The 25,887-nt window shown below is 39.8% G+C and overlaps 1 protein-coding gene across 2 annotated transcripts in view; it reads left to right on the forward strand.

The window, feature by feature from the left end:
• Positions 1-21,716, forward strand: part of PCDH19 (protocadherin 19) — a 120,610-nt gene extending 98,894 nt beyond the window's left edge. For both annotated transcript variants that reach the window (XM_061135985.1, XM_061135986.1), the window contains exon 5: positions 19,373-21,716. In XM_061135985.1, the coding sequence (XP_060991968.1) occupies positions 19,373-19,962 (590 nt within the window). In that variant the 3' untranslated portion in view covers positions 19,963-21,716. The remainder of the gene's footprint in view (positions 1-19,372) is intronic.
• The last annotated feature ends 4,171 nt before the right edge of the window (positions 21,717-25,887 follow it).

Raw genomic sequence — 25,887 nt, forward strand, 5'->3', positions numbered from 1 at the left:
GGGATCTCTAGACTGCTAGGCTTGTGCCATGGGACTTCTAAGGATATCTGATAGGTGGAACAGACAGTGAGGCTGTAGATTTTGGCAAGCAGTGGTTCCCATTAGTCAGGCTGACTGTATCTGACACAGAGATTCCAATTCACCAAGATGAAGCTTACTACTTCTCTAGGCCTTGGCTGATGGCCCAGTGATATTAACATGAAGGACAGGAGAGTGCCAGTGTTAAATTAGACTGAGTTTCCAGTGAGCAAATAGTTGTGTGTTTTACTGAATACCCTTTTGATATTTTTTGGCAGACATAAAATTCATGACAACTTTTTTAGAATTTGAAGAAATCGTAAGTCTTAAAATTTTATTTTGCAATAAATGTTAACTATTCACTCTCCTAATAGGAAAATGTGGGCTCTATTATAGGGTATGCAGACTATGTAGTTGTACAAGTAATATTCCTGTCCTCGAGTGTTTCTTGTAAGGGGTGCTGGTGAACATACCGGGCTAAGGAAATTCCAGACACAGCTGTTTCTAATATTCACAGGGGCTCCCACAGAACCATCAGGCTTACTCTGAAGGTTCTTTGGTGGGAAGTGAGAAATGTCCCAGGGAACAGGCCTTTTATCATATTGGTGGATTTTCTGTCAGAGACTTGGCCACTGCTATTGTTTTTGATTGCCTCCCTGTAGCTTCCCTGGAGGTATGGGTTTCTAGGCAGAAAGATTTGATGCAATGAGTAAAGGCTACAAAGCTAAACAAAGAGAAATGAGGTCTGAGCAGAATGGTAAGACAAAAGGATGTTTTGGGCAGGGCAGAAATGAGTTGAATACTATGGAATGGAGACAAGGGAAATGAGATGAGAAAAGAGAAATGAGAATTAATTCATGAGAGCACTTATTATTTACAGGTGCGAATAAAAGGTCCATTGAACTCCAGGGGAACCTTCCAGTATGCAATGCCTGTGAATATGTTGAAATTTTGTGAAGATAATTCCATCTTAAATACACTGTGGGAGCTGAAAACCTGCAGTTCATGGAATATTCTATCTGGTACATAATCAGTCTACTGTTCCCCTGCGTTGGATATTTTTTGGGGTGTGGTCAGAAGAAAGCAAATAGAACAGATGAAAAATTTCCTCTCAGGAGAGTTCAAGCACTTCCTTAACAAAGGCGAGATGTCAACGTCCCCTTGTACTCTCCACAAACAACCTTTCTGAGAGCTATCTTGACAATTCTCTGGCTTCCTCACACTTCCTAAGAAATTTCTGAAACACTTAGCTACCCTGATTAGTTTTACTTTTGAAAATGGAAGTTAGTTTGTGTTTAAAAAATCATCTGGACAGTCTGTGTCTAGTTGGGTGGTGCAGAAGAAAGGCGAGCTCTTGTATGAATCTTTATTCCCTCTGTAAACACAGATGACCAGAAGGGAAGGCTGTTATTAATGGTAATGCAGACCAGAAAAAAAGCCATTATTTTCAGTCTGTTGAACAGTACAAAAATGCTTCTTAAGCACTGTGTTCAGATGTTTCTTTTTATTAGCCGTCACACAAGGAATTAAACTCATTTCAAACAGTTTGTTTTCCTACTCTTGTCGCCATAAAAACTCTTGTCTCCATAAAATCATTACTCATGAGTGGTTTCTTTGTTGAAATACCGCTGACCTCCCATATTGGAATGGATAACAGCATGTTAAACATATAAACTTTTCAGTTTGCATAAACTCTGGAAGAAGGGGGAGGGGAGATTCCCCAGGAGAATAAAACCATGGGTCAATGTCTTTGTTTGTTACTGTCCTATAAGTATCTCATCCAGGAAGCTATGTCAGCATTACAGTTCTGTGTTGCGTGTGTATATGTGTGTGATTAAGAACAGCTGTGAATGCAAGCAGGAGGTTTGAAAATATAATTTTGCATCTGCCCCATTCTTTTTTCCTTTCTAACCCTTTTCTACCCCCTGCCCCCAATCCAGGACCATTAGGATAGTTAAAGGAGTTGTGTCATGTCTTAATATGTGAACAGATGATGATCCTTAGCTCTTCAGCTAGTTGCCATTTGCATTTTGCAAAAACTGACTATTTTATCTGAAGTTTTAATAACAAGATAGATTATTTGCTGTTCACTAACTGATAGAAGTAAAGGAAAAAAGATTGTAAAGTGGAATTAACGGGATAAGAAAGCTCTGGGGCCAAAGAAGGCTTTTTTCTTTAATTAATAATTTCCATTTACTCTTAGAATATTTTTATGCTAGAGTCCAACATCTTATATTAAACAAGTCTGCCCCCTCCCTCTCTGTAACTGTCAAATTGGCATCTTAGAGAATATAAATCATGCAGGTTTGAATGAAGCATCAAATTCTCTGCTCCCAGTGCTCTCTTGTTTTCTGAACATAGAACTAGACTCCTCAGGGCTTCTTTAGCCAGAGCATGGCATTCCTTCATTAGCCTCATGTTTCACAGACACAGTCATGAAAGATTGGCATTTTAACCAATAAGGGGCAAATGCAGTAAAATTGGAGTTCAGAAGATGCAATGTTTTGGAAAAATAGATTATTCCAAGGGTGTAAAGATACATGATCTGTACTAAATGGACAGAGCATTTAAATTTACCAGACTGGTTTTTAGTAATCTTTTGATTTGTTCTATTTAATTTTTTTCCAGCTTTACTAAGATACGATTGATGTGTAATGCTCCATTGTTTTAACTTGTGAATGGAGATGAGTATTCAGGATGATGAGGACTAATAGTGGTGCTGGTGAATGTGTGTGTGTGTACACACATGTGTATCTGTGATAGTTTTTGTGGCTATAATTCAGGATTACTGTGCATCAACTCTTACATAGATTTTTTTCTAGAGCCATGTCAGAATGTCTTAACTCAGGTCATCTCAACCAAAAAACCTTCTGCTATTTCTGTATTCAGAGTTCAAGCCAACTCAGAAAAAGCCCTCACATCTGTGGTCCAGCTATAATCCAAGGCTTTCTTGATGCTTCAGATGGAGTAGCCATTCTTTCTTTCTAAGTATAGTTGGACAAGCTGAAGGTCAGGAGGTTATACTGGAACCACTATGTGCTAAAGGTGTAAAGGATTTTTTCTTCCTAAAATGAGCAGCAAGACTAATGTCTGGTGCCTTCAAATTATCAAGTTTCCTTAAAGACTTTATTACTTGGCCTTGCTTCTGAATTTGTCTAATCACTTTTGAGGCAATACCCTGAAAAATATAGCTTGCCTTCTCCTACTAGTATGAGTAAGTTCAGTTCAGTTCAGTTCAGTTCATTTGCTTAGTCATGTCTGACTCTTTGCGACCCCATGAACCACAGCACGCCAGGTCTCCCTGTCCATCACCAACTCCTGGAGTTTACCGAAACTCATGTCCATTGAGTCGGTGATGCCATCCAACCATCTCATCCTCTGTTGTCCCCTTCTCCTCCTGCCCCCAACCCCTCCCAGCATCAGGGTCTTTTCCAATGAGTCAACTCTTCTCATGAGGTAGCCAAAGTATTGGAGTTTCAGCTTCAGCATCAGTCCTTCCAATGAACACCCAGGACTGATCTTTAGGATGGACTGGTTGGATCTCCTTGCAGTCCAAGGGGCTCTCAAGAGTGTTCTCCAACACACCACATTTCAAAAGCATCAATTCTTCGGCACTCAGCTTTCTTTATGATTAAGTGGACAACTGGAAAAAGAATAATTCTAACTAATTCTAAGGAAAAGAACATATGAATAAAATTGAGCATTGTCTGTGAAAGATGGATAATGACAGGTAAACACAGAAAGTGGCATTTGATCCCTTCAATTTTGGTATTCATTATTCATAGTTATTATTCATAAATTCCAGCACAAATGTTAGGCCTGCACCCCAGTAACATATTTGCATTTATTTTAAGTTGATTTCTACCTGGTTTTGCAAACAAGGATTTAGTGGTTTTGGTTATCTCTCACTCTCCCTCGCTGCTATATATATATATATATTTTTTTTTTTTTTCATGCACTGGCTTCTGTCCCTTTCACACTCACTATCTCCATCATCCATATCACTCCCCCATATAAGATTCATTCATTCTCTCTCTCTCTAATGTTTTAAGAAAAAAGATTTCTAACATGGAAAAGTGATATTTGAATCGATTCCCCTAAGCAATCAATTTACTTTTAATTTGTCTGGAACAAAGCTTTTCTTGGTTGCAATGAGGAAAGGTTGAATGTGTTGTAAAATTTATTAGCTTCCAGGAAGATATTTGAAATGAATTTTTTTAATAATTGTGCTGTTTGCTGTACCCAGAAGCAGTGTTATTGCAATTACAGTATTCCAGATGGTTGCTGAAGTTATGCTGAGATATCAAGATAATGATAGACTTTTCCTCTTGTTGGTAATGAATAATCCAGCCTAGGTAGTTAATAGATATTAATCCCTCTGACACTCTTATTTGCTTCCAGTGACTATTTCTAGTGATTCTTACCTAGCTGATGATATGACACACACTATCTTTTTGAATCATTGCAAGAAACAGCGATTGGTTTATTGAGCACTTTATCTTTCAAACCGGAAGGAAGTGATTGGAGAATTACTGATGTTGTTTCTTAGCTTCTCCACCCAGTAACAGGGACATTTTTGCAGTTGAGAATCTTTAAAGAATTTAGAAGTTACAGTTACAAAATTTTTCATTGATTCATGTATAGCATTGCCTGTTCCACAAAACTAAATGTCCTGGGACTTGATTGAAAGATTGTTGAGAACCCTTGATTGTTAAGAACTCTGGCAGCTGGCTCCATTTTCTCCCACCAACATTAAATTTTCACTCAAAAAGGGAAGACTTTTCTTTCGCCTAACATGCCCTGTCCCTCTTGCTTTCTGTACAGGCCTTATTTCTGCCATCTTCACAACCTATTGTGACCTATACCTAGAAACTTCAGAATAAAAGTGGCTTTTTTCTCATGCTAATGATGTATCAGTGACTTCCTTATTTTGGATGAAAGAGTGAAACCAAGTTGGCAGTAACATTGGATTTAGGGCTACTAAGTATCACCTAAAAGTTCTGTCTTCACAGTGACATAACCACTGTTTTTTATCTACACAAAATCAAACAATTGGTTTGAACTCTTGTGGAAGTGATGAGGTGTGATAGCTGTCCCATGGATATAAGCTAAGAGACTTAATTCTGTGGACATGGTAGAATGAAACTCTCAAAAATGGTCCCTCTTTGCTCAGAGTTGCAATATCTCAGTGTTCCTACTTTGGGGGAATAGTTCAGTGGTCTTCTCTGACACTTCGTATTTTACTTGTATAGCTTTTTCAAATGGTTGCTAAGCACCTCGATGAAGTCCAGCACTTTGTCAAATAATTTGCTCCACCATAGAAGCCAAAATACAAACATTCCAGTCTAGTCAATCTCTGCTTATCTCAGTCACTGTCAGCACCTCTTATTTCTCTGTCTCAGTTTTCTAGGCAGCCTTCTGCTTCATTTCCTTGTTCCCCATGCATCAGCACAAATGATTTATACTTATACACATCTTGAAATCTCTTCTTTATGGATTGAATTGAATTGAGCCCCAGTACAAAAATGAAAACTCCAGGAAATATTGTGATTGCCAAAATTGCAACTTAGATTGTATGACTGTATATGCCACACTCTCATCTATCATAAATATTAAATTCTCAACCACTTATACTTCAATATGTTTTAACTTTGTCTCTCTGACCAGCTCAGCACTGAAGATTCCGCTGAAGATAATTCAATTGCTTTGCATTCTGGAAGGGGCATTTTTTAAATCTATTTTAATGTTGCACTGGTAAGTGAATTACAGGTGCATAGACCGTGAATGAGAGTAGAGTCCCACATGCTATTTGGCATCACAGAGACCAAATATTGGGTGGCACTTGCTAACTGATGCTGATCTGTCAAATGATCTAGGACAAGGCTGGAGTTCATCAGTCTTTTCAACCATCCTCTTTTATTGCAAGCTAAAATTAAAGTTCACAGAATTCCTGCTGTCTAACTTGTTAGCCATCCTGAAAATGCCAACCTATGCTGATCAAGGCTGACTTTTCTCCCTGTCTGTCTCAGGAACTTTGTTCCCACACCCTATCCCCACCTTGCCTTTCTTGAGGTATCTCTGCCTCCAGACATTTCTAGTCCTTCTTACCCTATCAAACTCTCCTTTCCTGGTACTGTTTACCCAGGGCTTTGCTATATGACCAAAGATAATCTGATGATCTCAATCTGATAGTGAATCCTCTTATTTTAACAAGGACCTTTAATGCCTGTATGCAGTGAATGAAAAATGTGGGAATTCCTTTTCATGGTCTAAGTGCTGTTTTTCTGTATACTTCTTTGGCATCTGTCAAATAATACCACATAGGTGTTTTGAATGCCAATCACAGTTCTGGCATCCTACCCCTTCTGCCTGTTGTCTGTGAGGCCATAATGCTGTAGGTAGGGCTGCTGACTAGCAGGAGGCTAGGGAACAGGAGAACAGAGAGAAAGCATTAGGGAGGCACCAAAATGGTAAAAGATGCTGAGAGAAAGAGATGAGAAGAGTGAGAAAGAGACAAGGAGCTGTTTGTAGTGCATGTAATATGTGAATTACTTCTTGTCACACTGGAATGGCTACAGGAAAGCTTGGTGTCATTGGTTCATGAGTCTCTAGAAAAGTATCAGCCATCACTGGTGTAGCCTTGAATAGTTTACAGATGGAGCCCCATCTTTTCTTGCAGAAACTTTGAGTCCATTAGGAAATGAGCATAAACTCCCAGAATTACAGCTGGGGGAGGGTAGGGTTTTGGGAAGTTGTGATTTTTCAAAGTAAGCCCTTATTGAATTTTCACTAGATGCTCAAATGGTATCTAAATAACCCAAAGAAGCTCAGTCCTTAAGATGTCAGTCAGATAAAACTAAGGTGGGATATCTGAAGCCTGGATAGTGTTTTCTGCTCTCTTTTCTTTCCCTCTCCCTTCCCTCCTTTCCTTTTCCACTGAGCCCCTTGCTACTCTGTTCACCTTGTTAAGTTACAGATAAAGGATGGATGTTTTTCTCCTGACTCTTTGCAGGCCTTAAAATATTTTAAGAATGATATACAGGATAATTCTTTCCTTTGGTAATTCCCAAGCATATTTGACTTAAGCATTAATTCTTCATTGGGTATTTAAATTAGTTTTGCCAGGAAGAGCCAGCATCTGTGGTGGGTATTTGAACAATGTATTAATTTCATAAAATAGATGTTTCTGCTTATTATGTTGTTAACTTATCAGAGTACAGGCCCAATTAACTATTGTTAGAATTAAAAACTCCAAGGTACATGGAAAATATTATTTTCAACTGGACATCAAAATATAACAGATCTCTTTAAGATCTGCATGTAGTGTGCAGGAAACCACTAAGAGGCCAAGATGACACTTGACTTTTATGTTTCTCAAGTGTTCATTTACTTTCTTGCCTTCAGCAAAGCTACATAATTTTCTTTGTAGGTTTTCATAGCATTTCTACTAAATAGAATATACTAGTTATGTCCACTTTTAGGCGTTGTGTTAGCGGTACAGTATCTGGTGTGTTGAACAAGATTCTCGTTTTGTTGCTATCACTTTTTCATTACCTTTTTCATTCAGTTAAAGTGTTATGTGAGTACCTGCTTTGTGCTGTGCCACTGGAAGGCTATGTGGGCCTGAGAGGGAACAAAACATATATAATCTTTGCTCATTTAGAGTTTACAAGCTGGCATTATATGTATATTAGACAAGCAATTACAAGTATGATGAGTACTATAAAAGGAGATGGTATGAGACCTACCTTTCTCCCGGCTTGGAGAAATATCAACAACCTCACATATTCAAATGACATCACCCTTATGGCAGAAAGCAAACAAGAACTAAAGAGCCTCTTGATGAAAGTGAAAGAGGGGAGTGAAAAAGCTGGCTTAAAACTTAACATTCAGAAAACTAAGATCATGGCGTCTGGTCCCATCACTTCATGGCAAATAGATGGGGCAACAATGCAAACAGTGACAGACTTTATTTTCTTGGGCTCTAAAATCACTGCAGATGGTGACTGCAGCCATGGAATTAAGAGATGCTTGCTCCTTGGAAGAAAAGCTATGACCAACCAAATAGCATATTAAAAAGCAAGACATTACTTTGCCAACAAAGGTCTGGTTAGTCAAAACTATGGGTTTTCCAGTAGTCATGTATGGATGTGAGAGTTGGACTATCAAGAAAGCTGATCGCCGAAGAACTGATGCTTTTGAACTGTGATGTTGGAGAATATTCTTGAGAGTCCCTTAGACTGCAAGGAGATCCAACCAGTCAATCCTAAAGGAAATCAGTTCTGAATATTCATTGGAAGGACTGATGTTGAAGCTGAAACTCCAATACTTTGGCCACCTGATGTGAAGAACTGACTCATTGGAAAAGACCCTAATGCTGGGAAAGATTGAAGGTGGGAGGAGAAGGGGATTACAGAGGATGAGATGGTTGGATGGCATCACCGACTCAATGGACATGAGTTTGAGCAAGCTCCTGGAGTTGGTGATGGACAGGGAAGTCTTGCGTGCTTCAGTCCAAGGGGTCACAAAGAGTCGGACATGACTGAGTGACTGAACTGAACTGATGGGGCCTACCTTAATCTAAGGAATTTGTGAAAGATTCCCTGAGGAAGTAACATTTAAGTTGAGACTTTAGGGATAATGTATCAGATATGAATAGTGTTTGATTGCTTGTAATAAAGATCTTTTTTCTCAACTAAGGAAAATAAATTATGAATTAAATAAGCATGAATGCTCAGTTGCTAAGTTGTGTCTGACTCTTTTGTGACCCCATGGACTGTAGCCCACCAGGCTCCTCTGTCCAGCAGATTCTCTAGGCAAAAAACTGGAGTGGGTTGCCATTTCCTTCTTCAGGGAACCTTCCCAACCCTGGGATTGAACCCACATCTCCTGCACTGTAGGCAGATTCCTTATCTCTATTCCTTAACACCATGGAAGCCCCTGAATTAAATGAGAAAGGTTTTTTTCTCTTATTTAAAAGAATTTCAGGTCTAGTGAGGTGGGTCTAGAGTATCTCCAATATCCCATAGTCCTTATATCTTTTTACTCTGCTATTCATAGGCATGTGACTTCCATCCTCAGAGTTGCCCCGTGGTAGTAAGATGGATACTATAGCTCTACCTATTATGTCTCCATTTCAGATAGGACAAAGCAGGGAGGAATAAGGACAAAGGTCCCCCAGCTAAGTCAGTTCCCCTCTTTTAAGGAGATTTTTTTTTTTATATCCTACCTCCATAACATTGACTCACTCTTAGTTACATGGCTACCCCTATCTACAAAGGATACTGGGAAATATAGATTTTTAGCTGGCACATTGCCAGTCTTAACAGGAGAGGGGTTCTGTTTCTCAGTATGGTGGTGGTTTACTTGCTAAGTCGTGTCTGACTCTTTGTGACCCCATGGACTGTAGCCTGCCAGGCTCCTCTGCCCAGGGGATTCTCCAGGCAAGAATACTGGAGTAGGTTGCCATTCCCTTCTCCCAGGGATCTTCTCAACCCAGGAATTGAACCAGGGTCTCCTGCATTGCAGGCAGATTCTTTACTGACTGAGCTATGAGAGAAGCCCCATTTCTAAGTATAAAAAAATAGATTTGAATGTTTGGTAGGTGGTATGTCTGCTTCAGATGAGCGGGAATTAGGTAGGCCAAGAGGGGACACTTCTCAATAGCTATGTTTTCTTGATTAGGTTCATGTGATCAATTTTAATAGCATTTAACCACTTCATAATCATTGCCACAATCCCTTCAATTGTTTTTCACAAAAATGGCCCACTTTGGTCATAGATTATTTTGCTTATGGGGTTATGCAGGGTAAGCTAAGTGAATATATATGAGTACAATGCAGGAAGCTTTTCTGATTTATACATCATCTGTTTCTAGGTTATGTTATTGCTATTACTTAGAAATAGCTAACTACTTGAGCTCTCAGGAACTGGAACTCACTTTAACTTTCCCTTTCTGCCTCATTGATTGCAGATCACTTTTGAGGAGGTAACACATTGCTCTTGTAACTCTTACCTTGAACTATTTTAGTGCTGGAGTTTTGTCTCTGATCATCGGGATCTTTGAGTTAATACAGCAAACTCTGAATCACAATACAGAGTACCAGCATTATTGAACACATCCATTGTGACTGGACACCTATACAAACCCAACAGAGCCTCTCAGCTGTTTTATTCCACCAAGACTTTGAAAGTTTTAGCAAAGCCTGAGGTGATGTTTTCATCATTTTCTTTTTTACTTTGGTTGGGACCTTTGGTAGGCTCTTTCTCCAGTGTGGAAGCATATTGTTTGCCCACATCTGAAGAGACAGCAGTTTCATGTCCTGAGGAGGAGAGTAATTGCTGCAAAAAGTTTTGCTATTATCTACACAAAATAACATATTCTATTCTTTTTCTATTTGAATTACTTCCTTATCCATCGTGACTTAGACATTGCTGCCTCTTAGGCCTCCCGTGTTCTCATAAGACTCATGTTTTAAGATTTAATTTTTTTTTTGGCCAGAAGTTTTGGGAGCCTCTCACCAAAGTCCCTAATGAAAAGTTGTGACCAAAAAAATACTTATTACTACCTAGATTCAAGAAGCTTTATATTTTCTCTATATTAAAAAAATGATCTAGAATAATTGGATCTGTTTTGAACTAAGGAGTTCTGTGGCCTCAAGATTTGTGTTCTCTTCCAAACTTATGCATTCTCTTCATTTATTTATTTGTAGATCCTAGGGACACATTCAGAAGCAGGGAAGACCAATGTGCAAATTCATGGTTCACCCCTAATCATGTGTGTATTTGAAATAAAGACAGCTGCTTTCATTCATCTGTACATGTTCATATGATTAAATTTCTACAACTATGTATGGGTTCTAGAGTCTTATATTTTGCTTTGCCTAGGCTTAGGTGAATACTTTTGGGCTTCCCCTGTTGGTTCAGTGGTAAAGAATATGCCAGCAATGCAGGAGCTGCAGAAGATTCGGGCTTGATCCCTGGGTTGGGAAGATCCCATGGAGAAGGGAATGGAAACCCACTCCAGTATTCTTGCCTGGAGAACTCTAAGAACAGAGGAGCCTGGTGGGCTACATTCCATAGTCACAAAGAGTTGGGTATGACTGAAGTGACTTAGCATGCACACAGGTTAATACTTTCAGAGAAAGATGTAGCAAGGTAAGTAAGTTCAGTCATTCAGTCATGTCTGACCCTTTGGAACCCCATGGACTGCAGCATGCCAGGTCTCCCTGTCCATCACCAACTCCTGGAGTTTACTCAAACTCATGCTCACTGAGTCGGTGATGCCATCCAACCATCTCATCCTCTGTCGTCCCTTTCTCCTCCTGCCTGCAATCTTTCCCAGCATTAGAGTCTTTTCTAGTGAGTCAGCTCTTCACATCAGGTGGCCAAAGTATTGGAGTTTCAGCTTCAACATCAGTCCTTCCAATGAATATTAAGGACTGATTTCCTTTAAGGTTGACTGGTTGGATCTCCTTGCAGTCCAAGGGACTCTCAAAAGTATTCTCCAACACCACAGTTCAAAAGCATCAATTCTTTGGCACTCAGCTTTCTTGATAGTCCAACTCTCACATCCATACATGACTACTGGAAAAACCATAGCTTTGACTAGACGGACCTTTGTTGGCAAAGTAGTGTCTCTGCTTTTTAATATGCTGTCTAGGTTGGTCATAACTTTTCTTCCAAGGAGTAAGCATCTTTTAATTTCATGGCTGCAGTCACCATCTGCAGTGATTTTGGAGCCCCCCAAAATAAAGTCTGCCCCTGTTTCCACTGTTTCTCCATCTATTTGCCATGAAGTGATGGGATCAGATGCCATGATCTTTGTTTTTTGAATGTTGTGTTTTAAGCCAACATTTTCACTCTCCTCTTTCACTTTCATCAAGAGGCTCTTTAGTTCTTCTTCATTTTCTGACATGAGGGTGGTGTCATCTGCATATCTGAGGTAATTGATATTTCTTCTGGCAATCTGTAGCAAGGTATAGAGTCACAAATAGGCTCATATGAGAAATCTTAGCCAGGAACTGGTGAATTGTTAGCTTACCTCTATTTTGCCTGGAGCCAGCATCTTGACAATTAATTTGTGGTGATGCAAAATGGTTTCTCTCTAGTCTCATAGCTCCATCCCTAGCCACAGTGTTACATGATGGCAGGCATATGATCTGTATCAGGCCTAGGCAATTCCAGAAGTAGTCTCTTTGCTTTTATCATCTGGTTTGTAATCACTGCTATTCTTAAAGGGACTTTGTTTTGTGACTTTCTCACTTTTAATGCACACTTAATTTCTTTACTAAACTGAAGTCTTGATTTTCAAAAGGTAATTCATCTGCATTAGGGGCTTCCTTGGTGGCTCAGTGGTAAGGAATCCACCTGCCAATGCAGGAGATCTGGGTTTGATCCCTGGGTTTGGAGGATCCCCTGGAGAAGGAAATGGCAACCCACTCCAGCATTCTTACCTGGAGAATTACATGGACAGAGGAGCCTAGGAGGCTACAGTCCATAGCGTCACAAATCAGCCAGACATGACTCAGCAACTAAACAAACAACAAGTCATCTGCATTACATTTATGAATGTAGGTTGCCTTGGGCTGAGAAGACATTTTCTTTCTGTCCACTTATATTCTCCATGTTTTCTTTCATGTTTCATATGTGCATTAAATGTCACTGAGTGTTGTTTGATACTAAAATGATAAACATCAAGTCTTGTCTCTGCCCTTGGTAAGGATTTAAGGAAATAAAGAGATTAGATCTAATCCAAGAATGAGACATTGTGAGTAAATAAGTCTTTTAGATTCAAGTCTTCACTTGCATGAGGTAAGAGCAGTGTACCTAATACGTACACGTAATTAATCCAAGAAAATTGCATATTATTTTCACTCTATAGGGCTGAAATGGGCTTAGTGAAATTGGTATGTAGGCTTAGACTAACTGCGTTCCTGGGGGCACTGAGTAAGTTTGCCTTTTCCTCTTCCTTGAGAGTGATCTATTCACTTAGGCAGTGGGTCAGCTGAAAGCAAGTACTGTCTTTGCAGAGAAACTTCTGACATGACTAAGTTCCCTGCTCTGGTCTTCCTCAACTCATAAGATCTCACAGGTGTCTGACTCTAGAGTCTTTGCACTCTGTGTATTCTGGGGATCCAGGTCTCCTCACATTCATTTGAAGTAGCCTACCATAGGGAATGGAGAAGGAAATGGCAACCCATTCCAATATTCTTGTATGAAAAATTCCAGAGGACAGGACAGAGGAGCCTGTCAGGCTATAGTCCGTGGGGTCACAAAGAGTCAGACATGACTGAGAGACTATCACTCACTCAGCATAGGGAAGGAGAACTGTTCATAGATTGGGGGTGACACATGGATGGCATTCTCTTACTGAATTGTGTTGAAGAAAGAGCTACATCTTCAAATTTTAAGACAACAACTTGAAACTCAAACCTTGAGACTTAAAAGCACTTTATTTTGAACCTATTGGGAATATTCTACTAGATTGTAGTTCATCACTGCTCTGCCCTGGGAGTATGAGCAATATCAGTCTGAAGTTCACCTGGGATTTCCTCTTCATAGCTGGTCGTATGGCTGCGGTTTCAGGGCTCAAAGGCTAAGGGCTGTATGCCTCCATGCCTTAATTGTGGACAAAATGGCCAGGGATCCCATAACCTTCTGAACATTTTTTTTTCTTCCTTTCTTTTTTTTCTCTCTCTCTCTCCCTTCCTCCCTACCCGCCTCTCCAGACTACTAGGGAACTCTTACTCAGGTTTGTAGATGGGGAAGTTAGTTATTGGACTGGTCCCCCAGTTGTACCTCTTTACTCTCCACCTCCAACCAAACAGTCACACTAATTCTGTACAGCTATTACTTTGAAAGTTACAAGATAGGCCTCAGAGGAAATGTTGAAGAAGAAACATATTTGGGAAAACTCTGAGGTATGAATTCTGTCTTACTGTAGGGATCCTGGGGTCTTCTGGAGAAAGCACTAGATTTGAATGAAAAACTGTGGGTGGATCAGCTATAGACTCTTTCACTCATAATGTTTGGGTCTACACTGAGTGTTTCCCATGTATATCCCAACATGTTTCCTATACTTTCAGCCTCCCAGGAACATAGGTGTTTTGAATGATGATGAGTAATCAGTTCAGGTCAGTTCAGTTCAGTCACTCAGTTGGGTCTGACTCTTTGCAACCCCTTGGACTGCAGCATGCCAGGCCTCCCATCACCAACTCCCAGAGTTTACTCAGATTCATGCCCACTGAGTTGGTGATGCCATCCAACCATCTCATCCTCTGTCATCCCTTTCTCCTTCTACCTTCAATCTTTCCCAGCATTAGGGTCTTTTCCAATGAGTCAGTTCTTCGCATCAGGTGGCCAAAGTACTGGAGTATCAGCTTCAACATCAGTCCTTCCAGTGAATATTCAGGGTTGATTTCCTTTAGGATTAACTGGTTTGATCTCCTTGCAGTCCAAGGGATTCTCAAGAGTATTTTCCAACACCACAGTTCAAAAGCATCAGTTCTTTGGTGCACAGCTTTCTTTATGGTCCAACTCTCACATCCATACATGACTACTAGAAAAAACATAGCTTTCACTAGATGGACCTTTGTTGGCAAAGTAATGTCTTTTATTTTTAATATGCTGTCTAGGTTTGTCATAACTTTCCTTCCAGGGAGTAAGCGTCTTTTAATTTCATGGCGGCAATCACCATCTGCAGTGATTTTGGAGCCCCAAAAAATAAAGTCAGCCACTGTTTTCACTGTTTGCCCATCTATTTGCCATGAAGTGATGGGACCAGACGCCATGATCTTAGTTTTCTGAATGTTGAGCTTTAAGCCAACTTTTTCACTCTCCTCTTTCACTTTCATCAAGAGGTTCTTTAGTTCTTCGCTTTTTGCCATAAGGTTGGTGTCATGTGCATATCTGAGGTTATTGATATTTCCAGCTTGAGCTTCATCCAGCCTAGCACTTCTCATGATGTACTCTGCATATAAGTTAAATAAGCAGGGTGGCAGTATATATCTTTGATGCACTCCTTTTCCTATTTGGAACCAGTCTGTTGTTCCATGTCCAGTTCTAACTGTTACTTCCTGACCTGCATACAGATTTCTCAAGAGGCAGATCAGGTGGTCTAGTATTCCCATCTCTTTCAGAATTTTCCACAGTTTATTGTGGTCCACACAGTCAAAGGCTTTGGCATAGTCAATAAAGCAGAAATAGATGTTTTTCTGGAACTCTCTTGCTTTTTCGATGATCTACCGGATATTGGCAATTTGATCTCTGGTTCCTCTGCCTTTTCTAAATCCAGCTTGAACATCTGGAAGTTCATGGTTCATGTAGTGTTGAAGCCTGGCTTGGAGAATTTTGAGCATTACTTTACTAGCATATGAGATGAGTGCAATTGTTTTGTAGTTTGAGCATTCTTTGGGATTGCCTTTCTGTGGGATTGGAATGAAAACTGACCTTTTCCAGCCCTGTGGCCACTGCTGAGTTTTCCAAATTTGCTGGCATATTGAGTGCAGCACTTTCACAGCATCATCTTTCAGGATTTGAAATAGCTCAACTGGAATTCTATCACCTCCACTAGCTTTGTTCATAGTGATACTTCCTAAGGCCCACTTGACTTCACATTCCAGGATGTCTGGCTCTAGGTGAGTGATCACAACATTGTGATTAACTGAAGGGTGATGATCTTTTTTGTATAGTTCTTCCGTATATTCTTGCCACCTCTTAATATCTTCTGCTTCTGTTAGGTCTGTACCATTTCTGTCCTTTATTGTGCCCATCTTTGCATGAAATATTCCCTTGGTATCTCTAATTTTCTTGAAAAGATCTCTAGTTTTTCCCACTCTTTTGTTTTCCTCTATTTCTTTGCATTGATCGCTGAGAAAGGCTTTCTTATCTCTCCTTGCTGTTCTTTGGAACCCTGCATTCAAATGGGTATATCTTTCCTTTTCTTCTTTGCCTTTCACTTCTCTTCTATTCACAGCTATTTGTAAGGCCTCATCAGACAACCACTTTGCCTTTTTGCATTTCTTTTCCTTGGGAATGATCTTGATCCCTGCCTCCTCTACAATGTCCATCCATAGTTCTTCAGGCACTCTATCAGACCTAATCCCTTGAATCTACTTGTCACTTCTACTGTATAAGCATAAAGGATTTGATTTTGGACATACCTGAATGTTCTAGTGGGTTTCCCTACTTTCTTCAATGTTAAGTATGAATTTAGCAATAAGGAGTTCATGGTCTGTGCCACAGTCAGCTCCTGGGCTTGTTTTGGCTGACTGTATAAAATTTCTCCATCTTTGGCTGCAGAGAATATAATCAATCTGATTTTGGTATTGACCATCTGGTGATGTCCATGTATAGAGTCTTCTCTTGTGTTATTAGAAGAGGGTGTTTGCTATGATCAGTGCGTTCTCTTGGCAAAACTCTGTTAACCTTTGCCCTGCTTCATTCTGTACTCCAAGGCCAAATTTGCCTGTTACTCCAGGTATTTCTTCACTTCCTACTTTTGCATTCCAGTCCCCTATAATGAAAAGGACATATTTTTATGGTGTTCGTTCTAGAAGGTCTTATAGGTCTTCATAGAACTGTTCAGTTTCAGCTTCTTCAGCATTACTGATCAGGGCGTAGACTTGGATGAGCATGATATTGAATGGTTTGCCTTGGAAACGGACAGAGTTCATTCTGTCATTTTTGAGATTGCATCCAAGTACTGCATTTTGGACTCTTGTTGACTCTTATGGCTACTCCATTTCATCTAAGGAATTCTTGCCCACGGTGGGTAGATATAATTGTCATCTGTGTTAAATTCACCCTTTCCAGTCCATTTCGGTTCACTGATACCTAAAATGCCAATGTTCACTCTTGCCATCTCCTGTTTGACACCTCCAATTTGCCTTGATTCATGGACTTAACATTCCAGGTTCCTATGCAGTATTGCTCTTTACAGCATCAGACTTTACTTCCATCACCAGTTACGTTCACAACTGGGTGTTTTTGCTTTGGCTGTGTCTCTTCATTCTTTCTGGAGTTATTTCCCCACTGATCTCCAGTAGCATACTGGGCCCCTACCAACCTGGGGAGTTCATCTTGCAGTGTCCTATCTTTTTGCCTTTTCATACTATTCATGGGGTTCTCAAGGCAAGAATACTGAAGTGGTTTGCCATTCCCTTCTCCAGTGTACCACGTTTTGTCAGAACTCTCCACTATGACCCATCCATCTTGGGTGGCCCTACATTGCATGGCTCATAGTTTCATTGAGTTAGACAAGGCTGTGGTCTGTGTGATCAGATTGGTTAGTTTTCTGTGATTGTTTTTTTCAGTCTGTCTGCCCTCTGGTGGAGAGTTCTGGCTGCTAGGTGGTGGGGTTAATGGCGACATCCTCCAAGAGGGCTTATGCCATACCCGGGTCTGCTGCACCCAGAGTCCCTGCCCCTGCAGCAGTCCACTGCTGACCCATACCTCCACAGGAGACATTCACACACAGTTCTGTCTCAGTCTCTGTAGGGTCTCTGGGTCCTGGTGCGCACAAGTCATCAGGTGGCAGCAATGAAAGTTTACATGGAAGAGGTAGAGAAAGGGCTTTGACAAACCCTCATTTTTCAGAGGTGGCCAGGCATTCCTAACATGGAAGTGTGCTGGAGTTTGAGGGAGCTTTGTCCTATGTATGAAGAAGGCACTTATCTTCTTGGTGATAATGCTTATTTGTTATTTGGTTCCAACTCTGAAAAATTCTGAAAGTTTCATTCTCCAGCATTGAAAGGGGGCTTAAACTGGCCATCTTAAAGATAAGTCAGCAAACTGTGTCCAGGTATACTGGAAGTCTTATCTTTGGCTGGTTTTTCTGTAATTTAGGTCAAAAGCCATTTCCAGAGTCATGTTGAAATCTGAACTCAGCCTGGATTAAGCCTTGACCTTTAGCTGATTCTAACACTTTTTCTCCAAATGATGAAATATATACTCATTTCAACCATTGTTTCTTGAGCCTCCTCCCAAGTACCCCTTTACCAAAATAACTTTTGGTAAATGAAGCAGAGAATTATCTCTTTGCTGTATCATTTACTCTAAAAACTCAAGAAAAATACTAAAAAATAGAAGTACAATTGTATAAGGAAGGTGTGTTATATATAGATTAATATCAGGCAAGTCCCTGAATTGTAGACTTCTTCCTGCAAGAAAAGCACTCATAGCACATATTTCCAACTTTTTTTGACATTTTTTTGTCTTTGCAATCTCTTCTTGTCTCCCTACCTCCTCCAATCCTACCCCAAGGATTTCTATAAATGTTAAGCTGCTCATATTTTGATGCATTGTGCAATGTGATATGAACAAATTTCACTAGGTCATCCTCATGCAAGAGTGTAACATAAATATAAATTGATCTGGAAAACTAGAGCTCTAAACCAGACATTAACAGTTTTCCACTGGACAGGTAGAAGTTAACCCTGAGTCCAAACTTTAGTGAAGCCCATATAGAAAGCTTTTCTGAGAGCCAAATTAAAACCTCAACTCTAAATGAACCTGGGATAAAACAAGAAAAACTTTTCTTGCCAGTAATTATGAATTCTATCTGCTGAGATCATCTATGATAGGGTTAACATAATCCATGAAGAAATTATGTTAAGAAATATGACCAAAATAAAATTGCAGATAAGAAAGATAAGAAGGAATGGCTGAGTATAATTAAATGATATTCAACCCATGAGGGATGTGTGCATAAGGCCGGGTATAGCTTCTGGATCAGATGGAAGGAAGAGATCTCAGTATATTCCTTCTCTTGGGAAATCTAAGTCATGTAAATGTTTTAGTGAGGAGATTGGCTGGTGGGACTGGTGGCCAAAAAGAAGTGATGTGATTGGGTTTTCAGAGTATGTTACTAATCTAAAATTAAGCATTGAATATCATTGACAAGTAGGGTAGGAATGTGGTTGACAGTGCTATTACTCAAAAACATGGCCAAGACTTCTCAGTATATCTGCTAGAACCTGTTTCAAACACAGTTGATTTTAAGTAGGAATTGTTGATAAAATGCTGAGTCTCAGCACCTTTACCATCAGATAAGCTTTTTTAAAAATAAATTTTTTCATCATAGTGTGTTTCCCTTTAGGTTTTTAGTTTTGTCAGCAGTGGAAGCAGCAATAAAAATAATCATAAAAAAGGAGGGTAGAGTGTTGAGGGGGAAGATCTACAGCTTTTTAAAAATCCAATTCTTCACACTTGTCCCAAAAGGCGATAAAGGTCTATCTAAAAGTGTCATTTCCCCAGAGGACCTCTGGGTACCTAAGAAACCTGAGCACTGGGAAGTAACAATGATTCCTGGGAAAAGCTGATGAAATTGACATTTTTTATTTTCTCCAAACAGATCAGAATGAAGGATTTCATTGCAGGGAAGAATGCCGGATTCTTGGCCACTCTGACAGGTGCTGGATGCCCCGGAACCCCATGCCCACCTGCTCCAAGTCCCCTGAGCATGTGAGGAACATCATCACGCTGTCCATTGAAGCTACTGCTGCTGATGTTGAAGCTTATGACGACTGCGGCCCCACCAAGCGGACTTTCGCAACCTTTGGAAAGGATGTCAGCGACCACCCAACTGAGGAGAGGCCCACCCTGAAAGGGAGAAGGACTGTTGATGTGACCATCTGCAGCCCCAAGGTCAACAGCGCTATCCGGGAGGCAGGCAATGGCTGTGAGGCTATTAGCCCTGTCACTTCCCCTCTGCATCTCAAGAGCCCTCTGCCTACCAAGCCTTCTGTGTCTTACACTGTTGCCCTGGCACCCCCGGCCCGTGATCTGGAGCAGTATGTCAATAATGGTCCTTCTCGTCCCTCTGAAGCTGAACCCCATGGAGCTGATGGCGAGAAAGTCGTGCATGAGGTCAACCCCATTCTGAAGGAAGGTCGAGACAAAGAGTCTCCTGGTGTGAAGCGTCTGAAGGATATTATTCTCTAAATCAGTCTTGGGGAAGAAAAAAGAGAGAAACCATGCTGGCTAGCAAAGAAGCAGTAGCTGATCGTTGTAATTGTTCACCAATGGTTGGTTCTTGAGTGGCTATATTTCAGAGCTTTCCCTAAATGTATTGTTTATAAATGACTGTCAGTCTGTGACAATCCCTCTCATTTCAACAGGCAGCAGGGGTGTTCCATTGGAGCAAATTAGCTTTGGCTTGAGTCATTCATGGGGCCTTGATGTTGGGGAAACAGAGACAAATTCAGTTGTGAAAAGTATTATGTATTAAGTGTTTGAATTTATATATTTTTCTATGTCAAAATTATAATAAAAATTACCATTGTTTGTGGAGGATTACATTTTAAAAAAGCAAAAAAAAAAAAAAAAAAGGCTCTGGACACCTTTAATAAGTTTGCCACTGTTTTGTAGTGTAGACAAGTTAATGGTCATTTATTGTGTACTATTCATTGATTCAGTGATGTGAAATTGAGTCCCCAAATGGTTGTTTCTGAAGCTCGAGTACTTTCCAATGCCGCTACTTTGCTGTGGACACCCCTGCTTTAAAGAACCCTTTTGCTAGCTGTGCTATTGTCATATTTGATATTTCAAGTTGCTACGTGTGTGGTGGTGGCAAAAGGCTTATAGAAATTGGTGTTTTTTTCTTAAAAAAAAATAAAACTACAGACAAAAACAAAGTGCGAACAACTGAGATGGCAAGTGAATGAGTAATGCCACATATATAGGCTGAGTACTTGGAGGGTACTCATTCACATAGGATACGCACAGAATGGTTGCTCACCATGTTGCAGAGTATTTTTCCTGACTTTCAGGTTTCTGCCCAGATCTATGATAGATCATTACAGAAAGTCATTTTTGGATATTCTGCTATCTAATTTGCAGTTGTCAGAAATATTGTGCTGAAAATTTTATGAGATCGATTTTTCTGATTTTCAGGCCCTGAACAGGAAAGTTGCTCCTGAAGTTATCAATTTCCAGGCTTAGAAATTCCCTATCTCCAATCATCTAAAACTTGAAAAGCCTGAATCTATTTTGAATTCTAAATTAGCATCTTTTCAGACACATACTTCCTGATTCAGTGTTTCCCAAACACGATTAGAATTAGACTGCAAAGCACGTCATGGACTGGAATTGAGAACTCCATGTAGCTCTGTATCATAAGAGTATAAATAGGGACAGAGTAAGCAGTACAAAATGTATGTTTAGGAAAAGACAGGTAACAGGTAACAGCATCCCTAATCCAATTATTGTGCCTTCAGAATGGAGACACTTGGACACTTGAACTCATATTTATGACTGATATATTTTTTAAATTAAAAAATGTGAACAGGAAACTATTAAAATAAAAATGCTTTAGATTTAGCCAACTCTTTGCTGTAGGCTAGGAATACACCTTTTTAATTAACAAGTTTTGTTACAGACATTCTTTTTCTGTTTGTTTAACATTCCTCAAACTCCCCTGTTTATTAATTGTCTATTAATATTCACTAGCCAACATAGTATTCTTGCAGTCTGAGTTCATAATTTAAAAACAAGTATGTCACCTTTGCTCTGCCTTGGTCTTAAAAGAGTTGTTTCTAGAGAAACAAGTTTTGTGGTTATGTTCTCATCTGTTTCATTTTTTGAAATTCAAGAATACCCAGAGAAAAAGGCTTAGAGCATTAAGAATGCAAAAGATGATTTATTTTCTTAAGTTAGGTAGATAAGTCCACTCTTTTAAATTTTTTAGTTATTTTTGCCTGAGTTCCTGCTTTATACATTAACTGGCAACATTTTCTTTTGTGGGAAGGAGGGTTTGAGGGAGGGGGCTGGGTAAGGCAGTGGGAATGGAGTTAGTAGGGGAGAATATTTCTGAAAAAGAAGTTATAAATGAAGTTACAAATTCATCCTTATTTCTTATTCAGTGCTGAATACTACCTCATGCAGACTATTGGTGTGACTGCAAATTTCCCCCTGAAACTGACACAATTAAAAATCAATTATCATAGCATCTTCATTTTGTCTCATTTAATTCTCTTGCTTTTTCCCCTTTAATTCATTTCATTTTAGTAGTAGATTTTCATTTTAGTAGTAGATTTTGAATTAAGTATTTATTTGTTTGCAAGTGAATAGTTTATTTAGCATGTTAAAAATTAACTTTTTTTTTTCATTTAATTTATGATGGCTGCCCATAGAATTTAGACTGTTCCTCCGCTGATCCATCCAGATATTAGCTATACTGTTAGCTACCACCTCACTTTCAAGTCAGATTTGACAGCTTTTGTACAGGTGTATTTCTTATGTGCTCAGTGGGGGTGAGGGAGCTGAAAAGATTGTGGCAAGTTGGAACATTCAATGTTATGTGGCCACTGGCTGCCATGTCTCTTACCAGCCAAATTTAAAATGGTTAATGTAGCAGTGACATTGATTCTGCTTCTCTCTTGTATTCACCCCCCCCCCCATTTTTTTTTCTCCAGAATTCAGTTTCAAGCAATAGACCAATCCTTTTTCCTTCTCAAAATACTTTGTTCGCAATGGGCAGTCAGATATTCTTTGGCTTCCAAATCCTTTACTGAGCATGTTCAGAGAATTTCCCTCATTAAGAAAATATCTTTTTTTCCCCCTCTACAGTTGTCTGATGTATACATCCTCCCAGAAGCACAAGTGCATCCTAGGAGGGCTTTGTATGCTGGTTTTATAGTCAGGCTGTGCCTGCAAAAAGAAATTTTGTGCAAGGATCCTAACTTTCCCTTTTGGTTCATGTTTTTCTCTCCTTTCCAACATGTCTGATGAAAAGCCACAAAGGCCAGAGGGCCAAATATTCTCCCTTTTTTCCTCTCTAAATATGTTACACACTTAAATATGAGGGATCAATTTCAGTTCCTAAATCTTAGGGAGTTCTATTCCACATATTCTGATGTCCCTTTTGGGGAGGAATTGACGTTTTAGGTGTGTTTAGGTGTGACATGTTGAGGTGTGACATGGTTTACTACTAACTGCTTTGGGCACATCCCTGAGCAGGTGAATGGTTTCATGCAATATAAAGAGGTTAGTTTGCATTGATTGATTGCTTCTCCCCAAATATGGGAACATGCTATATACATACTAGGAATAGGAAGAAGGGAGCTGTGCTGTGTGGAGTCTCTTTTTTCTTTTCTCTATACTGACTAATCTATGAACCTGTTCAGAAGGAAACTTACCATCTTTTGGATTCTCTTAAAGCCAGTAGAGTAAATTATGGCCCACTTTATTGCCCAAATAGGTAATGGGCCAAGGGACCCCGCACTTCCTGAAAGGCAGTGGTTTCAAGGTGTAGACCTTGGACCAGCAGTACTGTCACTTGGGAACTTGTTAGAAATGGTAGTTCTCTGTCCTCACCACTAACTGAAGCAGAACCTCTGGGGGGGAGACCTAGCAATTCATATGGATCAAATGCCCACTAAAGGTTGAGGACTTGATAAAGCACAGGTTGATGGGCCCTGCACTTAGAGTTTCTGGCTCAGTAGGTCTGGAGTGAGGCCTGAGTCTTTGGTGATTTAAAAATTCCCAAGTGATGCTGATGCATCTGGTCCAGGGATCACATTTTGAGTATCACTGCTCCAGTGTAAACCTGCCTAGTAGAGCTAATTGCACCTAAGGTGTCCATTTAGACTGATAAGTTGGTGACCCACTGATCACTAATCAAAAATATTAGAGGAATACAACTTAGAACTCTGAAAACTGGAGCCATCCAGTGTCATCCCAATAGTGTTACTTCAACATACACCTGATTGAAGGGAATTCAGTTGAATTTTTCATATCGCTCTATTATATTAATAAGCAAAATAAAAGCGGTCCACTTGAAGCCTCAAGGACAAAGGGCAGTTTTGGGAGACACAAGTGTGTAAGGATAGCTTGACTGGGCATCCGGTGTGGGAAAAGGATCATCACTGTACATAATAGAAGTTCTGGCTGGAATTCCAATTCACTCTATGGGGATCATTTTGATGTTGAATGGTCCCCAGAGCATCCTGACAAGTCTGGTCCACTTGGCTCTTTATCCAGGGTAATAAGACCCTAACTGACTTTGAAAAACTGGCATAAATGAGCTTAAAAAGTCCATTGTATACAGTCCTAGTGTTTGCCTTCTCAGTAAAATTACATTTAAGGATGTCATTTCATGAGTCAAATTGTATCTGCTGACACTAAAGTGTATTGAGATGTTGTTCTTTAGTTTAAGTATGTAACAAAGTAATATTCAAAGGGGATGTGTGGGGGTGGGGCTGGGACTGGGTGGCTTTATATTGATCATGAAATATTCCAGAGCAAAACACATTGTCCTAATGAAGTTGTTGCAGCTCTCTTTATTTTCTTGTGAAGCTGGAATTGGCCTGTGGGTCACATGTTGTGTAAAAAGTGAATTAATTTCCAATAGAACTCATATTGCTTTTTGTAAAAACAAAGAAAATCAACCACCTTGTCTGAAATATATATTGTAAGGTTCTCTTGGTAAAGAACAACCCACGAAAACCTGATCTTGATTGGAAAGCATTGTAGGTCATTAGGGAAAACTGATGATGCTGATTGTTGCTCCAGCTGTATTGGCAATTAAAAATGACCTTGTAACTAACTGAAAGTTGCTGTCAACCTTAGCAAACAAACCAGCTAACACCATTACAGCACTGGTTAAGTAGATTTTTACTGGCACTGGCTGGCGTTCAGCTGAGGAAGGCTAGAATGCAGACTTTAATGACCAAGAGCCAGACTAGCTTGAGCTAGAAATTCAGCAACAAATACCTTCTTGTGCTATTTGAATGCTAAGGTATTAGTTGCAAAAGGCTTACGCCTTCGCTCCTCTAGTGAGGGGAATGAGCCTGATGACACTATTACTGTTTACCTGTCAAACCAGGGTGGAAATTTAGAGGGATGCAAGTACAGTATGTCTCATTAAGCAGTTTCTGTTGCTGACTATATGAAGGTGAAATTGTTGTATATGCTGATCTGTATGTTATGTACATTTTCACAGTGATTGAATCATTGTAAAAAGAAAAAAAGACAAAAAAGAATCACCACTCTATTTTATGAAGATGATAAAGCAGCTTTATTAAATTATTACAGTTATGTTTTAAATGGTGTTATCTGCCACATTGTTTCCTTTTATCTGGTGGTTCTCTGGTTTCCCCTTAAATGTGTTTTCTCTGCTTCAAAAATTTAATGCATTTTAGTATTAAAGGCTATTATGGAAAAATGATTGTTTGGTGAATTGTGTCTCGGAGGGTGTTGGTTGGCTGGGGGTCGGGGATGGTGTTGGGAGTGACTGTGAGGTCCATGAGGATCCAAAGGATTTCTCTTGCTTTTTTCATTTCACACAATCACCAGCTCTCCAACTAAGAGGGGATTCTTCCTTCAGCCAGGCTCCAGTCATTTCCTCAGTACCTTCTGTCCTTCCCATCCCAGTCAATACCTTTTTCTGAGGAGGGAGACCCATTCACATCCAGAGAGGTACTTTCCTGTGTGGTACCTTATACAAGAGCACTAAAACCATTCTTTAGAATAAACCATTTCAGGCCAACTTTACAGTGGGACTTCTCTGAAGAATTAATTTTAAAAAAGGTGAGAAATAGTAGAGGCTGACAGCAGGGGAAAAGAGAGTTTAAAACAAAGATGATCTAGCTGCCCCTTTGATGCCTTCAGGTTTGAAAGCAAAGCAACAGGAGAGACTCTGACTTCACACATAACAAGGCTGCAGTGAAAGCCTTGACAAGCTTTCTTTATCCAAACTATTATTCTCTGAGAATTAGCACTTGGGCTGTAAGTATTCATTCCGGCTGCAACTGGCAGGAAAAAAAAATCAAGAGCAAGAGGGAAGAAAAGGAGCATGGTAGACCATTTCCAAGTAGTGCCTTCAGTGGTTAAAGGCTAAATTGCTTTAGCATGACCTACCATCTTGAC

The sequence above is a fragment of the Dama dama genome, chromosome X (genome assembly GCF_033118175.1).
Source record: "Dama dama isolate Ldn47 chromosome X, ASM3311817v1, whole genome shotgun sequence".
NCBI lineage: Eukaryota > Metazoa > Chordata > Mammalia > Artiodactyla > Cervidae > Dama > Dama dama.